General features: G+C 37.9%; 2 protein-coding genes across 2 annotated transcripts in view; one reads left to right on the top strand and one right to left on the bottom strand.

Moving 5' to 3' along the window:
* LOC148210329 (uncharacterized) overlaps positions 1-14,602 on the top strand; it is a 165,358-nt gene that overhangs the window by 57,148 nt on the left and 93,608 nt on the right.
* On the bottom strand, positions 407-5,205 carry LOC111025559 (conserved oligomeric Golgi complex subunit 4). The gene is made up of 2 exons (XM_022303437.2): positions 3,474-5,205; positions 407-1,103 (listed from the first exon to the last, which is right to left on the bottom strand). Exons 1-2 carry the CDS (start codon positions 5,169-5,171, stop codon positions 474-476), a joined length of 2,328 nt encoding a protein of 775 aa, XP_022159129.1. The 5' UTR covers positions 5,172-5,205; the 3' UTR covers positions 407-473.

The following is a 14,602-nucleotide window of genomic DNA, read 5'->3' as shown; positions in this document are numbered from 1 at the left end:
AAGTTTAACCACCACCGACTAGAGCATAACTTACGGGTACTTATTTTCGATCAAAAGATCGAAATCAAGCTTATGAGGACTACGACTAATTATAGGTTATAAGAAAAAAATTTAAAAATAAAGAGGTAAAAAGAATCACTCTAGGGCGCAAGAGGAATGAAACTGGCAATAACTTCAGAATACCAACCTACCCAATTCAGTTTTTGTCAATTAACTTCTCTGTACTTAAAATAATCGAGTCTATGAAAAGGACTAAAATGCTTTCCATTATTTATTTACACAATAGATTTGGAGCAAGAACTACTTCATAGTTTTCTACGAAACAAACAATAAGTTGCAATCGGTTGCTGCTTTTAGTATTTAAAATTAAAATAACCAAAAGTTGAAGAAATCAAGAAAAAGGCAATTTGAAGAGAGAAAAAGAAAAACTAAAGAATATCATATAAGGTAATATTATGAGTATAAAAAGAGGTTTACAGTTTAAGAGCAGCAATAGCATCAGGTTTAAAGTCAACTCTGAGAGCCAACACACGCCTAACCTCTGCTGGGGTTAGTCTCCATGTCATTGGTCCTGAGTTCTCTCCCCAGAAATCTAAAATCTCTGAAACCTTTTCCAAGTTCAGAATCGTTGCCATTTGTGTGAGACGAGCAAACTTATCTCTAACAGTTCTCTGCGTCATGCTTGAAAAGTGGCTCACCAATGCCCTTGCATCTCTGTCGAGTTGAAGCCCTCCCAGCTGACTGAACCTTTTCTGCACCATAATCACTTCCAGCCTCTTAACGAGGAAGTCGATCACCAAATGTACAAACGAGTCGTAGTTGTTGGCTGTCATGAGAGGCTGAAGCCATCCCACATTTGTCTCGACAGCATGGAGAAGTCTTTGGACCCAGGGGTCATTCACCTCGTTATCGGCGTACTCGGCCTCCGACAGTTCATAGCTAATTGTCGCGACAGTATCTAAGAGTGGACGAATCCGAGGGGTTACAGTTCCAACCAGTTGTTCCAGGCCAGCATTTAAGGCTTGCTTGAAAGTGTTGCTCATGTCACCCAATTCGGATAAACAAGATTTCACTTTTTCTCTGTCTCCAGGCGCAGGAAATACCTGCAAAAAATGGTTTTGCTCATGTTATATATACTGGAAACATCACTACAAAGTCATCAGTACAAATTCAGGCACGGGAAAGGAAAGTTTGCATGGAAGAAAAGAGAGCAAAGTATTCGTAAAAGTCGGAACTGATGTAATTATTTCACAGGGATAAACCAGATGCAAGAGAATAGTAATCAGCTAAGATGTCAACTCTTTTTTTTTTATTTATTTAACAAGAAACAACTTTTCATTCATATATGAAAAGGAGAAAAAGTTCAAGAATACAAACTCCCAGAAGAGTGAGAGAACAAAAGAAAAGACAAAAACAGAGAATAGGCTCAACAGGGAGCATTAAGAACAATAAAAGTCAATGATAATATCGAGCTAACTACAAAACTGTCATTTCCTTCATTGCCAAACAATAATATCGAGCCAAGATGTCAACTCACAACTGTCATTTCCTTCGTTGCCAAACAAATTCAGACCTGAGCTATGTAGAAGTTGCAATTTTAGATTTTAGATGTTTATGTGGCTAATAATAGCTCTAATCTATGCATTGCATAACATTACCCAATTACAAGGGTCTAAAACAAGCAAAGAGGCTAAAGTTAACGAGGAACAAACTCAGGCACTACGGTTTCATTTCCATTTGGGGAAAATGATAAGAACATGGTAGGCCCCTCCTAATATGATCGTGTATCGTGGGAAGAGGGTTAAGTGGGAGCCAAAAAGAATGAGTTAGTGGGGTAGACTATTATCACGTGGGGCACTAGTTAACAAATAGTAACTGATGTACACAATGAGAATAGAAGGTGTGAAGGAGGCCAAACGATGTCGTGTTGAGTTGTGGATGAAGGTTCAAATTTATTTTCTTCATATGTCGATCGAGAGAGAAGGCATTTTCTGGCCACTCCAACTGACCTACATGTTGGTTTTGTGAGATGTAAAATCCAGTTTGGGCAGTTTTTTAGATTCACTTGTTTGCCCCTGCTATCTAGCCTATCTTGCCTGTTACTATGTACCCCTCTCCCTCCCTAATAAAAAAAATAACTTTCCTCGGTAAGCTTAGCTGCCTTTATAGTTTATCCTGGCATATATAAACCAAATTAGGATCTTGCATTCCTATTAATGTATCTCTCCATTTCCTATGAATAGAAGTAAATGGTATCAAATATTCAAGAAAACTTCAAAATATATATATATCAAAATATCCAAGAACTGTGCCAAGGCTAGAAAAATTATAAAATTAACTCCAACTTGGAATGAAAATACACATTAGCATACATATAAAGTAAGACGAGTATAATTTCCAAGTAAATTTGATTATGATGATTTTCAAATACTACAAAGGCATAATATATTGTAGTAAAATAGAATGCAACAAAAGGAAGAAGCAAGAAATAGGTTACTCTTAATTGAAAAAATTAAACGTAGAAATCTGACCCTAGATGATCCTGAGACTGAACAAAAATTATCATCAAGCATTTTCTAGTGCACTTGATTCCTTCCAACCCAAACAAAACATACTGTAAATTTACAAAGTTTTAGAAACTATCCAAAGAGTTTTGATAGTCTTGACATTGAGAAGTTTTATAACAAATTGATTAGACCTCAATCCACAATTCCAGAATCAAATATGTCTATCATTTCAATTTCGTGTCCACCTAACTCATGCTTTGCAGGTTATTTTGTACAAATGAGAGTCATCCGACATCAATACCAATAATAAGCATAAAGGCAGGGGGAGCAGATGTTTAATTAACAGGCTGCAAATTTTAAAGGAAAAGAAATGGCCCCTCATCGATGTCATAAAGGAACACTTACATCCTTGTTAAATTTCATGACAGCCCTAGAATCTTACTGCTGTTATGAAGCCTACATTTTCTATCAATTATATAATCCAAATAAGCCACTTTTTAGGAGTCTATGTAGCTGCTCGAGGTAAAACTCTCCCTTTCCAAGTTTTTAATTTCAAGACCATCCACAATTTTAGGCTTAGAGACAATAACCAGATTCATGAAGTGCCACACCTGGTAGCTGAAATGCCTCTGAACAAGAAGAGAGGATGTATTCTATTAAAATGGTGAAACTAAGATGTACATCAGATGGGGAACACTGCAGCTTGAGAAACTTTAATAGTTATAAGTAATCAGACGTATGAAAATGAACAATGCAACTTCAAAAGCAATCACCAAGGATATGAAGCCACACAACATGTTACAAAGTCTCCAAAATCGGTTGGCAATCTAAATCTACCTTCGAAACAATAAACAAAAAGTCACAAGACATGTAAATGACAACTCATAAGTGAAAGATTTTATGTAATAGAGAACAATAATTGTAATTATCTTTGAAGTAAATGTTGAGGTGAAGTATGGTGCTCACCTCCGCACATTGCTCCTCAATCTCATGTTTGAGTTTTAAAACATACTCACTACTCACGTCCATGTTATTCAAAGCTGTTGCAATCTCTGTCCCCGTCTTTTGTACACCAACACCACCTAAGAATAGTTTTGCGCCTAAATTTGGTTCTCGCATTTTCTGTTGTAATGCTTCTTGGTACTCATTGCTCAATAGACTACTAGCACCACTGAGAACTGCAATCAAGGAGCTGATATTCGAAGTGGATATCGCACGTCTTAAGCAACTCTGTAGGACGTAGAACACATCGTCCACCATAGAAGTCGTAAGACTATCAGGCACCTGCTCGTCGATCTTGATAGCTTTCCTCACATTTTCAACCATGAAAAATCCCTCCAGAATCACATAAAATCCTGTAATATCTTGAACTGCTTTGCTAAAACTTCCACTTCTGAAAGCCTTTGTAGCTCGGGGAACTAACTCTGGGTCTACAGAACTCAATCCCTTGATTTTGGAGACCATGAATTCAGTGTAATCCTCACCTAACTGCATCAACGTCAACAATTCTTCCAAGTATAACTCGACTTCCCTTGGATCAGGTCCTTCCGGCCCTCCAACGGCAAGCAAATTCTTGTTTTGAGCATTAATTTCAGAGGATAACTGAGCCAATTTCCTATATTCCACATACTTCTTCAAGATCAAAGATCCACGCGAATCACACTCCTCTTGAAGTTCACAGATTGCGTATACAATCCCATCCTCACCACAGAGGCTCCTTAAGATCTCATCATTTTCTTCTATAGCCAAAACAATATCCTTGAACAAATTAGTCAAGCACCCAACAAAGTTAACATGGTTTTGGTTACTACCCACATTATGATTTTGGTACTGCTGCTCCATCAGCTCCACCAAATTCTCAAATTCAAGCCTAGACCTCATTCCAATGACCTTCTTCAAATACCCCACATAAACCTGCAATCCTTCCTCCTCCAAACCTAACGGAGAGTAAAGCCGTATGAAGCGCAAGATCATTGGATGATCCCGCTGATCCACGGCCGTGGAGAGCCTCTTCCTGACAATTCCCTCCAACTGTCTCTTGGAATCCAATAGCAGCTCCCTCTGATCCGACCCGGAATCCTTGTACTTAGCATCAATCTGCAGAAAGGTCTGCACATACTTGGCGGCAGATTCGTAATCCTCGGAGTCGAGAGCCTTCTTGACGCCCTCAATACAATTCCCCCTTTCGACAATGGCGTCGATGCGAAGCAGGGTGGAATTGACCCGCGACTGGGCGAGATCGAGATCGCGGACCTTGGCGCTGACCTGATCGGCGAGGTCGCAGGTGGAGGTGACGTTGGAGAGCATGTAGTCGGCATCGGCTTCAACAATGGCGATGACTTCGGCGGAGCGCTGAAGGTGGAGGAGCTGCTTGTCGAGGTCGGAGCGCTGGGAGAGAAGATTGTCGAGGTTGAGGTCTAGGGCTCGCTGGTAGGCGATGCACTCGTGAAGGAGACGGGTCATGGCTCCGACGTCGGTGAGGGTCTGGATGTGCTGCAGAGCCTCCGTAGAGCCGAATTTGATGGAGTCTTGATGATCGAGGTGATGGTCGTCTTCAATGGCGGAGATGGAGCCCGTGGGCGTGGAAGCCATAGCCATAGCCTGCAGATCTGAACTGCAGGTGGAAGTGAAGCTTCTGTATCTGTTATTACATAAAACACTCATCTTCTATTCTACTTCCATCCGCACTTCGCATCCTTCTTACCCGTGGTTGAACCAATGTAATGATTTATTTTAGGTTAAAAAACACTTTTGATTTTTTTACTTGGGCTAAAATAACAATGAGTTCATGAACTTACTTCATAACCATTTAGTCTCACGTCAATAACAATTTAGTCTTTGAACTTTAATATGTAGTAATTTAGTCTATATAATTTAAATATGGTAACGATTTAGTCATTTTCGTGAAATTTTTTTTGTTAAATTTCTTCTATATATAGATTGATAAACTAAGGAGGGACAAAATATGTTTCTAACTAGGAAGATTAAATTGTTATATGATAAAATTTGACAGTTAATGTTAATAAAATTTTTTATGATAAGGGATTAAATTGTTATAGATTTTAAGCTATAGGGATTAAATGGTTACAAGTTAAAGTTCATTTACTAAATTGTTATTTAGTGAAAGTATAAGAACTAAATCGTTACAAACTAAAGTTTGAACTAAATTGTTACTTAAATAAAAATACAGGAAACTTTATTTTACTTTTTCGTTTTTTTTATCAATTACGAGCATAACTAAGTAGATAAATTTAATACATATCAAATATCAATTGTTTGGTCCAAATACTATCCATAAATGGCGAATTAAAAAAAATTGTTTTTGAAGAATATTACAATTCAAATCAAAGGTGGGAATACTAATCTTTTACCACTGGTATTTTGACTAGTTAAGTTATATGTCACATAGCTAGGTGTAGTAAATAGATCAAAAATTTAAAACTAAGCTATGATATATGTTTTTCTCTTTTCAAATGGGCCTAGGAAGTGAAAATGTGAAATAGAATTTACCGACATATATCTAACATTTTTTTAGTTCATTTATTGCAGAGTAAGGTATTAATGGGTGTTTATCCACCCAGCTATGCTTAGAATAATATGTATCTCAGCCATAGTCGATACAATTAAATTCATTATTTCCAGTAACTGGAGCTTTATCGACGGTTGAATGACCAAATAAATTCATTATTTTCGATAACCGGAGCTTTATCGACGGTTGGACCACATTCCACTGTTCAACATTCAGTAAACATTCACTACTACAAATTTGACCTTCGATAACGCTGACCTTTTTTTGTTTAGTTGACATTTTTTTGAAAAAAACGTCAACTTAAAATTTTAATTTGGATTTTAAAATAAATTATTAAAAAAAATACATATATTGACAGCTATGAAACGTCAACTTACAGATATATTAAAGTTGGCATAATAGAGTGTCAACTTTTAGACTTTTGTTTACATCAATTACGTAACTTTCCATGGTCCTCGTGTTTTTCATATAGTTGACGGTCTTTAGCCGTCAATATTGCCAGTTTTATTGACGGCTAAAAAACGTCAATAAAACATGCAATATAGACGTGTTTTAATCATTAATGAAAATACGCACTGTTGACGTTTAATAGCCGTCAATAGTTCTTGTTTTGTTGATGGTTTAAAAGGGTCAATAAAAGGAGAAATATTGATAGTCAATATCCGTCAATTATACTACATTTTAGATAATGAAAATGCTCAAATAACCCACCCCTAAAAAATTGTTTTAAATGACCCAAAACAGCTTTTTCAGACATGTCAATGGAAGTAAATGTACCCAACTACCTCTCATTGGCAGCTTAAATTCACGGGTGAAAACGAATTTTTCCCAGCCGAAAGTTTGTAAAAATGATAATGTAGGGCTGTTGATGAGCGAGAATTCTGCGAGAGATGAGGTTGACTTGCAATGAATTCACGGGCGAAATCGATTTTTCCCGATTGAAAAATGGTTAAAAATGATAATGTTGGGTTGTTTATAGGCGAGAATTGGGCGAGAAATGAGGTTGAATGAAGGGATGTGAATCCCGGAGCAGACGCGGATCATCGTTCATGATTTTTTTGAGAAAACAAAAACAAACATGCAAAGATGTGAAATACAGGGGAAAAATGTTTTTACCTTTGAAGAACTATTCTTCAGGTTAATTTCCACCTGAACACCACCACCAAATCTTCCGAGCTATCCTCTTGGGTCTCGAGAACACGCTTGTGGGAGCGTTTTTTTTTTTTTGAACGAGAGGGAAAATTGAGAGAAAACCTTGATTGAGAGAGTAAACTTCCTTGAGAGTTTCTTCTGTTATGTTGTGTACACAGCAGAACTCTTCTGCAAACACAAAACCAACTTATGACGTAGGGAGTTATCCCACGTCATAACTCCCCACTCCCCTACTAAAATGCAGGGGAGTTAAATATTAATTATTAATTAATTAATATTATTAATTAATAATTAATATATAATAATTATATATTAATATATATATATATATATATAATTTATTAATTAATAATATTAATTAATAAATAATAATTAATTATTAATCCAATTAACAATTAATTAACATATATATATAAATCAAATAAATAATTAACACTTAATTATTTATTACAAAATTAGAATCATATTCTAAAACAGTTCTCTCATATAACCTATAGTTGTAATGTACATCTTATGCACATTATTTTTAACCTATAGTTTTAATATAAATCTTATTCATATTAATTTTATTTGAATCTCATTCAAATAATATCTCTCATAATATATAGTTCTATAATTTAGAATTAACTATATATTATAATGTATCAATATACATATAATCCCTTAAGTAATTTGAAAATTTCAAAATTTTCCAAAAAATCTGATCCTCGTTTTACCCGTTATGAGCTAGCAGACCAACCCAACCGGCGATTTCCGACAAGTCTTTCTTCATTTTTCGAGTAAGAAGCGGGGGGACCTAATGGACCTACAGATCAGAAGCTCCAACGATATGAGATTAACTAGTCAAACTCATTGACCGAGTTAATCAACATTCGTTAACTACGGGTCACTCCACTAAAGACCCGCAGCTGCACTCTTCTCATTGTAGAATATTTTCATGTCCACGGATATACAACCATTAATGACAATTCAATCCTTCACGAGTGTTCGTAACTCAAGCTGGTTCAAATTACCGTTTTACCCCTAAGTTACATCTTACTCCTTAAATACCACTGCTCCTCTAATGAACAACCCGGTTATGGTCCGAGCAATAACCGGAAGTCCCTTTCGGGCCAGTGAGAGGGTGGGGCCCCTTGTTCAAGTTCCGGAGTCAGTAATTAAGAGAACATTCATCTACTCCTCTAAAGTCGGAGAGGAGTGAATTCCATCTTGTGATGTTATGTTCCCAGCTCCCCACTCAGTCTCGTCCCCAAAATGGTAGGAATTGAGTCGGTAACTCGGGCCACTCTTACCCATACAGATCAAAGGACGAGCCCTTACGGGCAGGAGTCCATAACTCACTCAGGATTGAGAATGAGTTGTCTGGTCATCCTATGAAATAACAATCTGTTAGTCAACGGCGTTACATCTAAAGATTCGCTATTTCGCAGTTCGATCTTATACAAACTCATTGTACAGGATACCCCCACTCGCATGTCTCCACACGAACGACCTGCATCGAGTCGTCTGTAACATTTACAGAGTGGGCCGTATCCATAGTGTTGTACATATAATATAGACCTTTTAGGTTATTCACGGGACATTATCCACTTGTATATCAGGGGTATATCAAATATATACCTCGTATGTCAGGGGTATATCAATTATATACCCAATATATCAAATATATACCCAATATATATACTGTCCTGGTTACATGATAATAACCTTGGGTATTTAGTTTATTGGATTTTGGACAATGCAATGCTATAAATTTAACAACAAATTGATTGAATAAAACATTATTGAATATACATTTGTTTTTACATAAATACAAACTACGAGTTTAGGGCAACATACCCAACAGCTAAAACGCCAAATTAAAGATCTTATTCAAGGTGGCTACTTCAAAAAATCTTTTGGCAACCCGAGATCGGGCTCGACAGAAAAGAAGGTGAGAGGAGGCGTTCAAGGACACCACCTCGAGAGATGATCGACCTGCAATCATAAACACCATTTTCGGAGGCCCAAGTGGGGGCGAATCCGAAAACAAAAGGAAGGAGCTGGCTAGAGAAGCTAGGTAGGATGTCTGTACCACTTAAGTGCAGAAGCCGACTTGCTCCATTTCATTCTCCGACTCCAACCTTGAAGGGGTCCACTCAGCCCACAACGATGTCCTGGTGATTTCGCCTTTGATCGACCATGTCCAGGTCAGAAGAGTGCTCATAGATGGAGGGGCATCCGCCAATATTCTGTCCCTCGCCATCTACGTTGCCCTAGGATGGACCAAGGCACAACTAAAAAAGAGTCCAACACCCTTGGTTGGATTTGTAGGAGAAACGGTCACCCTAGAAGGATGTATCGATTGTTGGGTACTTTGTCATAAAACTCGTAGTTTGTAAACAGTGAACATTAATGTGAGGTTATTCAGACAAGTGTTGTTAAATGAAAGTGAATTTGTTTTTTTAATAAATCCAATAAACTACGAACCTTTGGCTATTATAATGAGTACTTGGACTTTATGTGGAGACATAAACTGGATCAAGTTCAAGTAAATAGCCTAAACAGTCTATAGTACATGGATCAAGTTGGGTACCTTTTCCTGGAGACATTATTGAATACGACCCGCTTTATGATTGTTACAAATGTTGTAAGGTGTCATAAACGAAGTGATCCTGATTCGTTCGTGTAGAAACATGTGAGCGGGGGTGTTCTACACAATGAAATTGTGTAAGACTGACCCTGAAATAATCACTGTTACGTATTAACACCGTTTACGGATAACACTGATTAATTTCGTTTATCGATGACCTAAATAACTTGATCTAAATCCTGAGCCATCTATGAACTCCTATTTATTCAGGATTCTCCCTTGATCTGCATAGGTGAGAGTAAGCTCATCAGTGCTGCTCAATATGCCTCCCATTTCAGGGATAAGACTGGGTAGATAGCTGGGGACATAGAATTAGCTAGACGGAATTCACTCCTACCCGATTTAGGGATAGTAGAGAGGTTGTTCCCTTAAGAGCTGATCCCGGGTCTTGAACAAGGGGCCTCATCCTCTCACTGGCCCGAGAGGAATTGGATTTAGTGATTTGATCCTAAATCAATTGTTCATTAGAGGGATAGTGGTACTTAAGGAGAAAAGATGTAACTCAGAGGTAAAACGGTTTTTTTTTACCTAGCTGAGGTTACGAACAGCCTGTGAAGGATCAACTTACCGATGACGGTTATATCGAATGGACACAAATATATCTACAGTGAGAGGAGTGCATCTACAGACTATAGTGGACAGTCCAGTTAGTTAACGAATGTTAATTAACTAAGTTAAAGAGTTTGACCGGTTAGTCTCAAATCGTTGGAGCCCATGATCTGTAGGTCCAACGGGTCTCCATGCTAGCTCATAAAGGATAAAATTGATGAACTAGGTGAAGCAAGAATTTGAAGTGTTCAAATTCGGTTTTTAAGGGAATATTGTATTTTATATGAGATATAATATATAATCTAATTGACATTTAATTATTATGGAGAGTGTGACTTATTTAAATTAGTTTTAAATAAGTTCAAAGCATGAAAAAGAGTTGTAATTTGATTAATGTGATTAATCAAGCTTAGGTGTCAAAGACCAATTAATATGAGATATTGATTTGACTTGGTTTTTGTTTTAATAGAAAATTGATATTTCAATTTTTGTTTTTATAAAAATTAGTTTTATCAAAGTTTTATTTAAAAAATCAAGTTAGTGGAAAAATCCAACTTCAAAGTTGGATTTTCCCACTAACTAGTGGTTTTTGAAGTGTTTCTTGAAGGCAATGACACCTATCTTTTACATGCTAGTAGAGTTTGAAGTGGAAGGCATGTAAGGCTTGTCCTTGCATGCATTTGATCTTTATATAGGTGATGAAGATCACTTGGATAAGGCTAATGCTTCCTTACATAAGTGCAGAATTTTTCCACTCAAATTTCTATTGTCTTCTCCTAGCCATTAGTGTTTTCCCTTTGTTTTCACTCAAAATTTAGTCCCACAACCGTGTTCATCAACCCAAGGATAGCACGGATTTGTCATTGGTGGTCCTATTGAGTTAGGAGAAGAAGTTATAGTGGAGGTCTTCAAAGGTATAAAGTTAATCTCTTTCTCTTGACCTTTTTCATCATATTTTCAAGCATGCTTATTTTAGTTAAATTGCTTCATTAAGTGTATTATGATCCTTCGCTTTCACTGTGCATGTCTAAGAGTTCCATCATCGATCTCCCCATTACAATCGACCAAGAGGATACTCAAGTCACCAGGATGGCTAAATTCGTAGTAGTAGACAGTAGATCGGCCTACAATACCATTTTCGGGCGACCTATCATCCATACACTTCAGACCATTCCATCTACCATCCACCAAGTTATGAAGTACACCCAACTCCCAACGGGGTCGGCATAGTTCGAGGAGAACAGAAGACTTCAAGGGAGTGTTATGCTGTAACACTCAAAGGGTCAGCAGCTTGCACCCTTAGTAGTGAGGAGGATACCTCCACCACGCACCATCTAGATTGTACTGCAGTAGTGGAAGAGCTCGAGCGTGACCCTTTGCTTAGTCCAGAGAAGCAAGTTAGCATAGGCACCAAGCTGGGGGCCACTAACAGAGAAGAGCTCGTGTCCTTCCTCAGGTCCAACTCGGACGTATTCGCATGGTCCCATGAGGACATGCCCGGCATCAACCCAAAAATAATGGTTCATCGCCTCAACATTGATCCATCATTCCGACCTGTCAAACAGAAAAGAAGACCTGTAAATAAGTAGAGGGGTGATGTAATAGTTGAGCAAGTTGATAAGCTTTTGAAAGCCGAATACAAAACTGAATTTTGTATCCCCAGTGGCTCTCTAACGTAGTCCTAGATAAAATATCTATGAAAAGTGGAGAATGTGTGTAGATTTCACAAATTTAAGCAAGGCGTGCCTCAAATATTGTGTTCTACTTCCAAGAATAGACCAGCTCGTAGACACAACGGTCGGGCACGAGCTGCTCACTTTTATGGATGCCTACTCTAGATACAATCAAATAAAGATGTACGAGTCCGATAAAGCCGACACTTCCTTCATAACCGATCAAGGCCTGTATTGTTACAAGGTCATGCCATTTGGCCTAAAAAATGTAGGTGCGACCTACCAAAGGATGGTGAAAAAATGTTCGCCAACCAGATCGGGCGTAATATATAGGTGTATGTGGACGATATGCTGGTCAAGAGCAAGTAGACCAGGTTGCACCTTGTCAACCTGACTGAGAAATTTGAAGTACTTCACAAATACCAGATGAAGCTCAACCATGCCAAGTGCATTTTGGAGTTTCCTCTAAGAAATTTCTCGGCTTCATGGTAAATAATCGAGGAATCGAAACCAACCCTTAGAATATTAAAGTCGTGCTCTAGATGCAAGCACCAAAGAACCTTAAGCAACTGCAATGCTTGAACGGAAGGATTGCAGCTCTCAATAGGTTTGTCTCTCGATCTACCGATAAATTCCTTCCCTTCTTCAAAGTGTTGTGGAAGAAAGGATTATTTGAATGGACAGTCGAGTGCGAGGAGACTTTTGAACAACTTAGCCTTACCTCTGCTCGGCCCCGTTGTTGGCAAAACCCTTGCCAGGAGACAAGTTGCAACTATATTTGGCAGTATTGGACAAAGCGGTCAGTTCGGCTTTAATCAAGCTGGAAAGGGTGGGCCAAAGTTCGGTTTATCACACGAGTAAGGCTATGACCGAAGCCGAGACCAGATATCCCCAAATGGAAAAACTGGCTCTCACTCTAGTCATAGATGCGTGGCGACTCAGGCTCTACTTCCAAACTCATACCGTGACCGTACTCACGAATTTACATTGAAGAAAATCTTTCATAAGCAAGAAACGTCTTGTCGATTGATGAAATGAGTAGTGGAGTTAAGTGAGTATAATATCCAGTTCGAACCTCGAACAGCTATGAAGGGACAAGTAGTGACAGACTTCACAGCCGAACTCACACCCCAACTGACTCCAACCACAGAGTCTGACCTGTCGTGGACCATGCACGTTGATAGGTTCTCCAATGACAAAGGATGTGGCGCTGGTGTGCTCCTACGCGCACCTGACAGCATGCGCTTTGAGTATGCCCTCCACTTCAACTTTCGTACATCAAATAACGAGGCCGAGTACGTGTTGAGTTTTATGCCCTAAACTCGTGATTTGTAAACATAAAATAAATATTCATTCAATAAAGTTGTTATTGATGTTGCTCTTAGAATTGCATTAACCCAAATCCAATAAGCTAACATCCGAGGTTATGTCACGTAACTGGAATAGTATATAACAGATCTACAGCGTATATATTTGATATACAATGTGTATATATATTATATATATTCGATATACATGTGGATAATGTTCCAATAAACCAAAAGGGTCTATAGTATATGGATAAGGTTGAGTACCTTATCCTGGTAACACTATGGATACGGCCCACCTTGTAATAGTTACAAATGACTTGATCCAGGTTGTTCGTGTGGAGACATGCGAGTGGGGGTATCCATACAATGAGTGTGTATAAGACCGGACTGCGAAATAATTAAACTTTAGCTGTAACACGGTTAGCTAATAGATTAATATTTCAATAGGATGACCAGGTAACTTGATCTCAATATTGAGTGAGTTATGGACTCCTGCTTGTCAGGGCTCGTCCTTTGATTTGTATAGGTGGGAGTAGCTCGAGTTGCCGACTCAATAATCCTACCATTTTGGGGACGAGACCAAGTGGGAAGCTAAGAACATAACTACACAAAATGAAATTCATTTTTTCCCGACTTTAGGGTAAGTAGACGAGTGTTCTCTTAAGTGCTGACTTCGGGACTTGAACAAGGGGTCCCACCCTCTTACTGGCACGAGAGGGACTTCTGGTTATTTGTTGGACCATAACCGGATTGTTCATTAGAGGATCAGTGGTACTTAAGGTACAAGATATAACACAGGGCTAAAACGGTAATTTGACCCAACTGTGTTACGAACACTCGTGAATGATTGACTTACCATTACTTGTCAAAATCCATGGACGCAAAATATTCTATAGTGAGAAGAGTGCAACTATGAGTCTTTAGTGGAGTGACCGACAGTTAACTAATTTTGATTAATATGATTAATGAGTTTAATCAATTAATCTTGTATCGTTGGAGCTTCCGAATTTGTAGGTCTATTACGTCCCCTTGCTAGCTCTTAAAGGATAGTTAAGAACAGTTAGTCTTGAAAAGAATTTGAATGGTTCAAATTAGTTAAAGGGAATTAAGGTTAATTGTATGAGATGCAATTAATATAATGTATGTTGATACATTATAATATAAAGTTAATTTTGAATTGGATTCAAAATTATGAGAGATCAATATTAGAATTTGATTCTAATATAGTTGATTAATTTATGTTTAATTTA

Source organism: Momordica charantia, assembly GCF_013281855.1.
Source record: "Momordica charantia cultivar OHB3-1 chromosome 7 unlocalized genomic scaffold, Mcharantia_2.0 BLBB01000007.1, whole genome shotgun sequence".
NCBI lineage: Eukaryota > Viridiplantae > Streptophyta > Magnoliopsida > Cucurbitales > Cucurbitaceae > Momordica > Momordica charantia.
Note: the sequence above shows the minus strand (reverse complement) of the source record. Positions and strands in the feature narration are given on the sequence as shown.

Excerpts from the sequence above, each read along its gene's own strand:
- LOC111025559 (XM_022303437.2), bottom strand. The coding sequence starts at position 5,171 with ATGAGTGTTTTATGTAATAACAGATACAGAAGCTTCACTTCCACCTGC. Across the intron at positions 1,104-3,473 it reads TTGAGGAGCAATGTGCGGAG|GTATTTCCTGCGCCTGGAGA; the intron begins GTGAGCACCATA and ends CATTTTTTGCAG.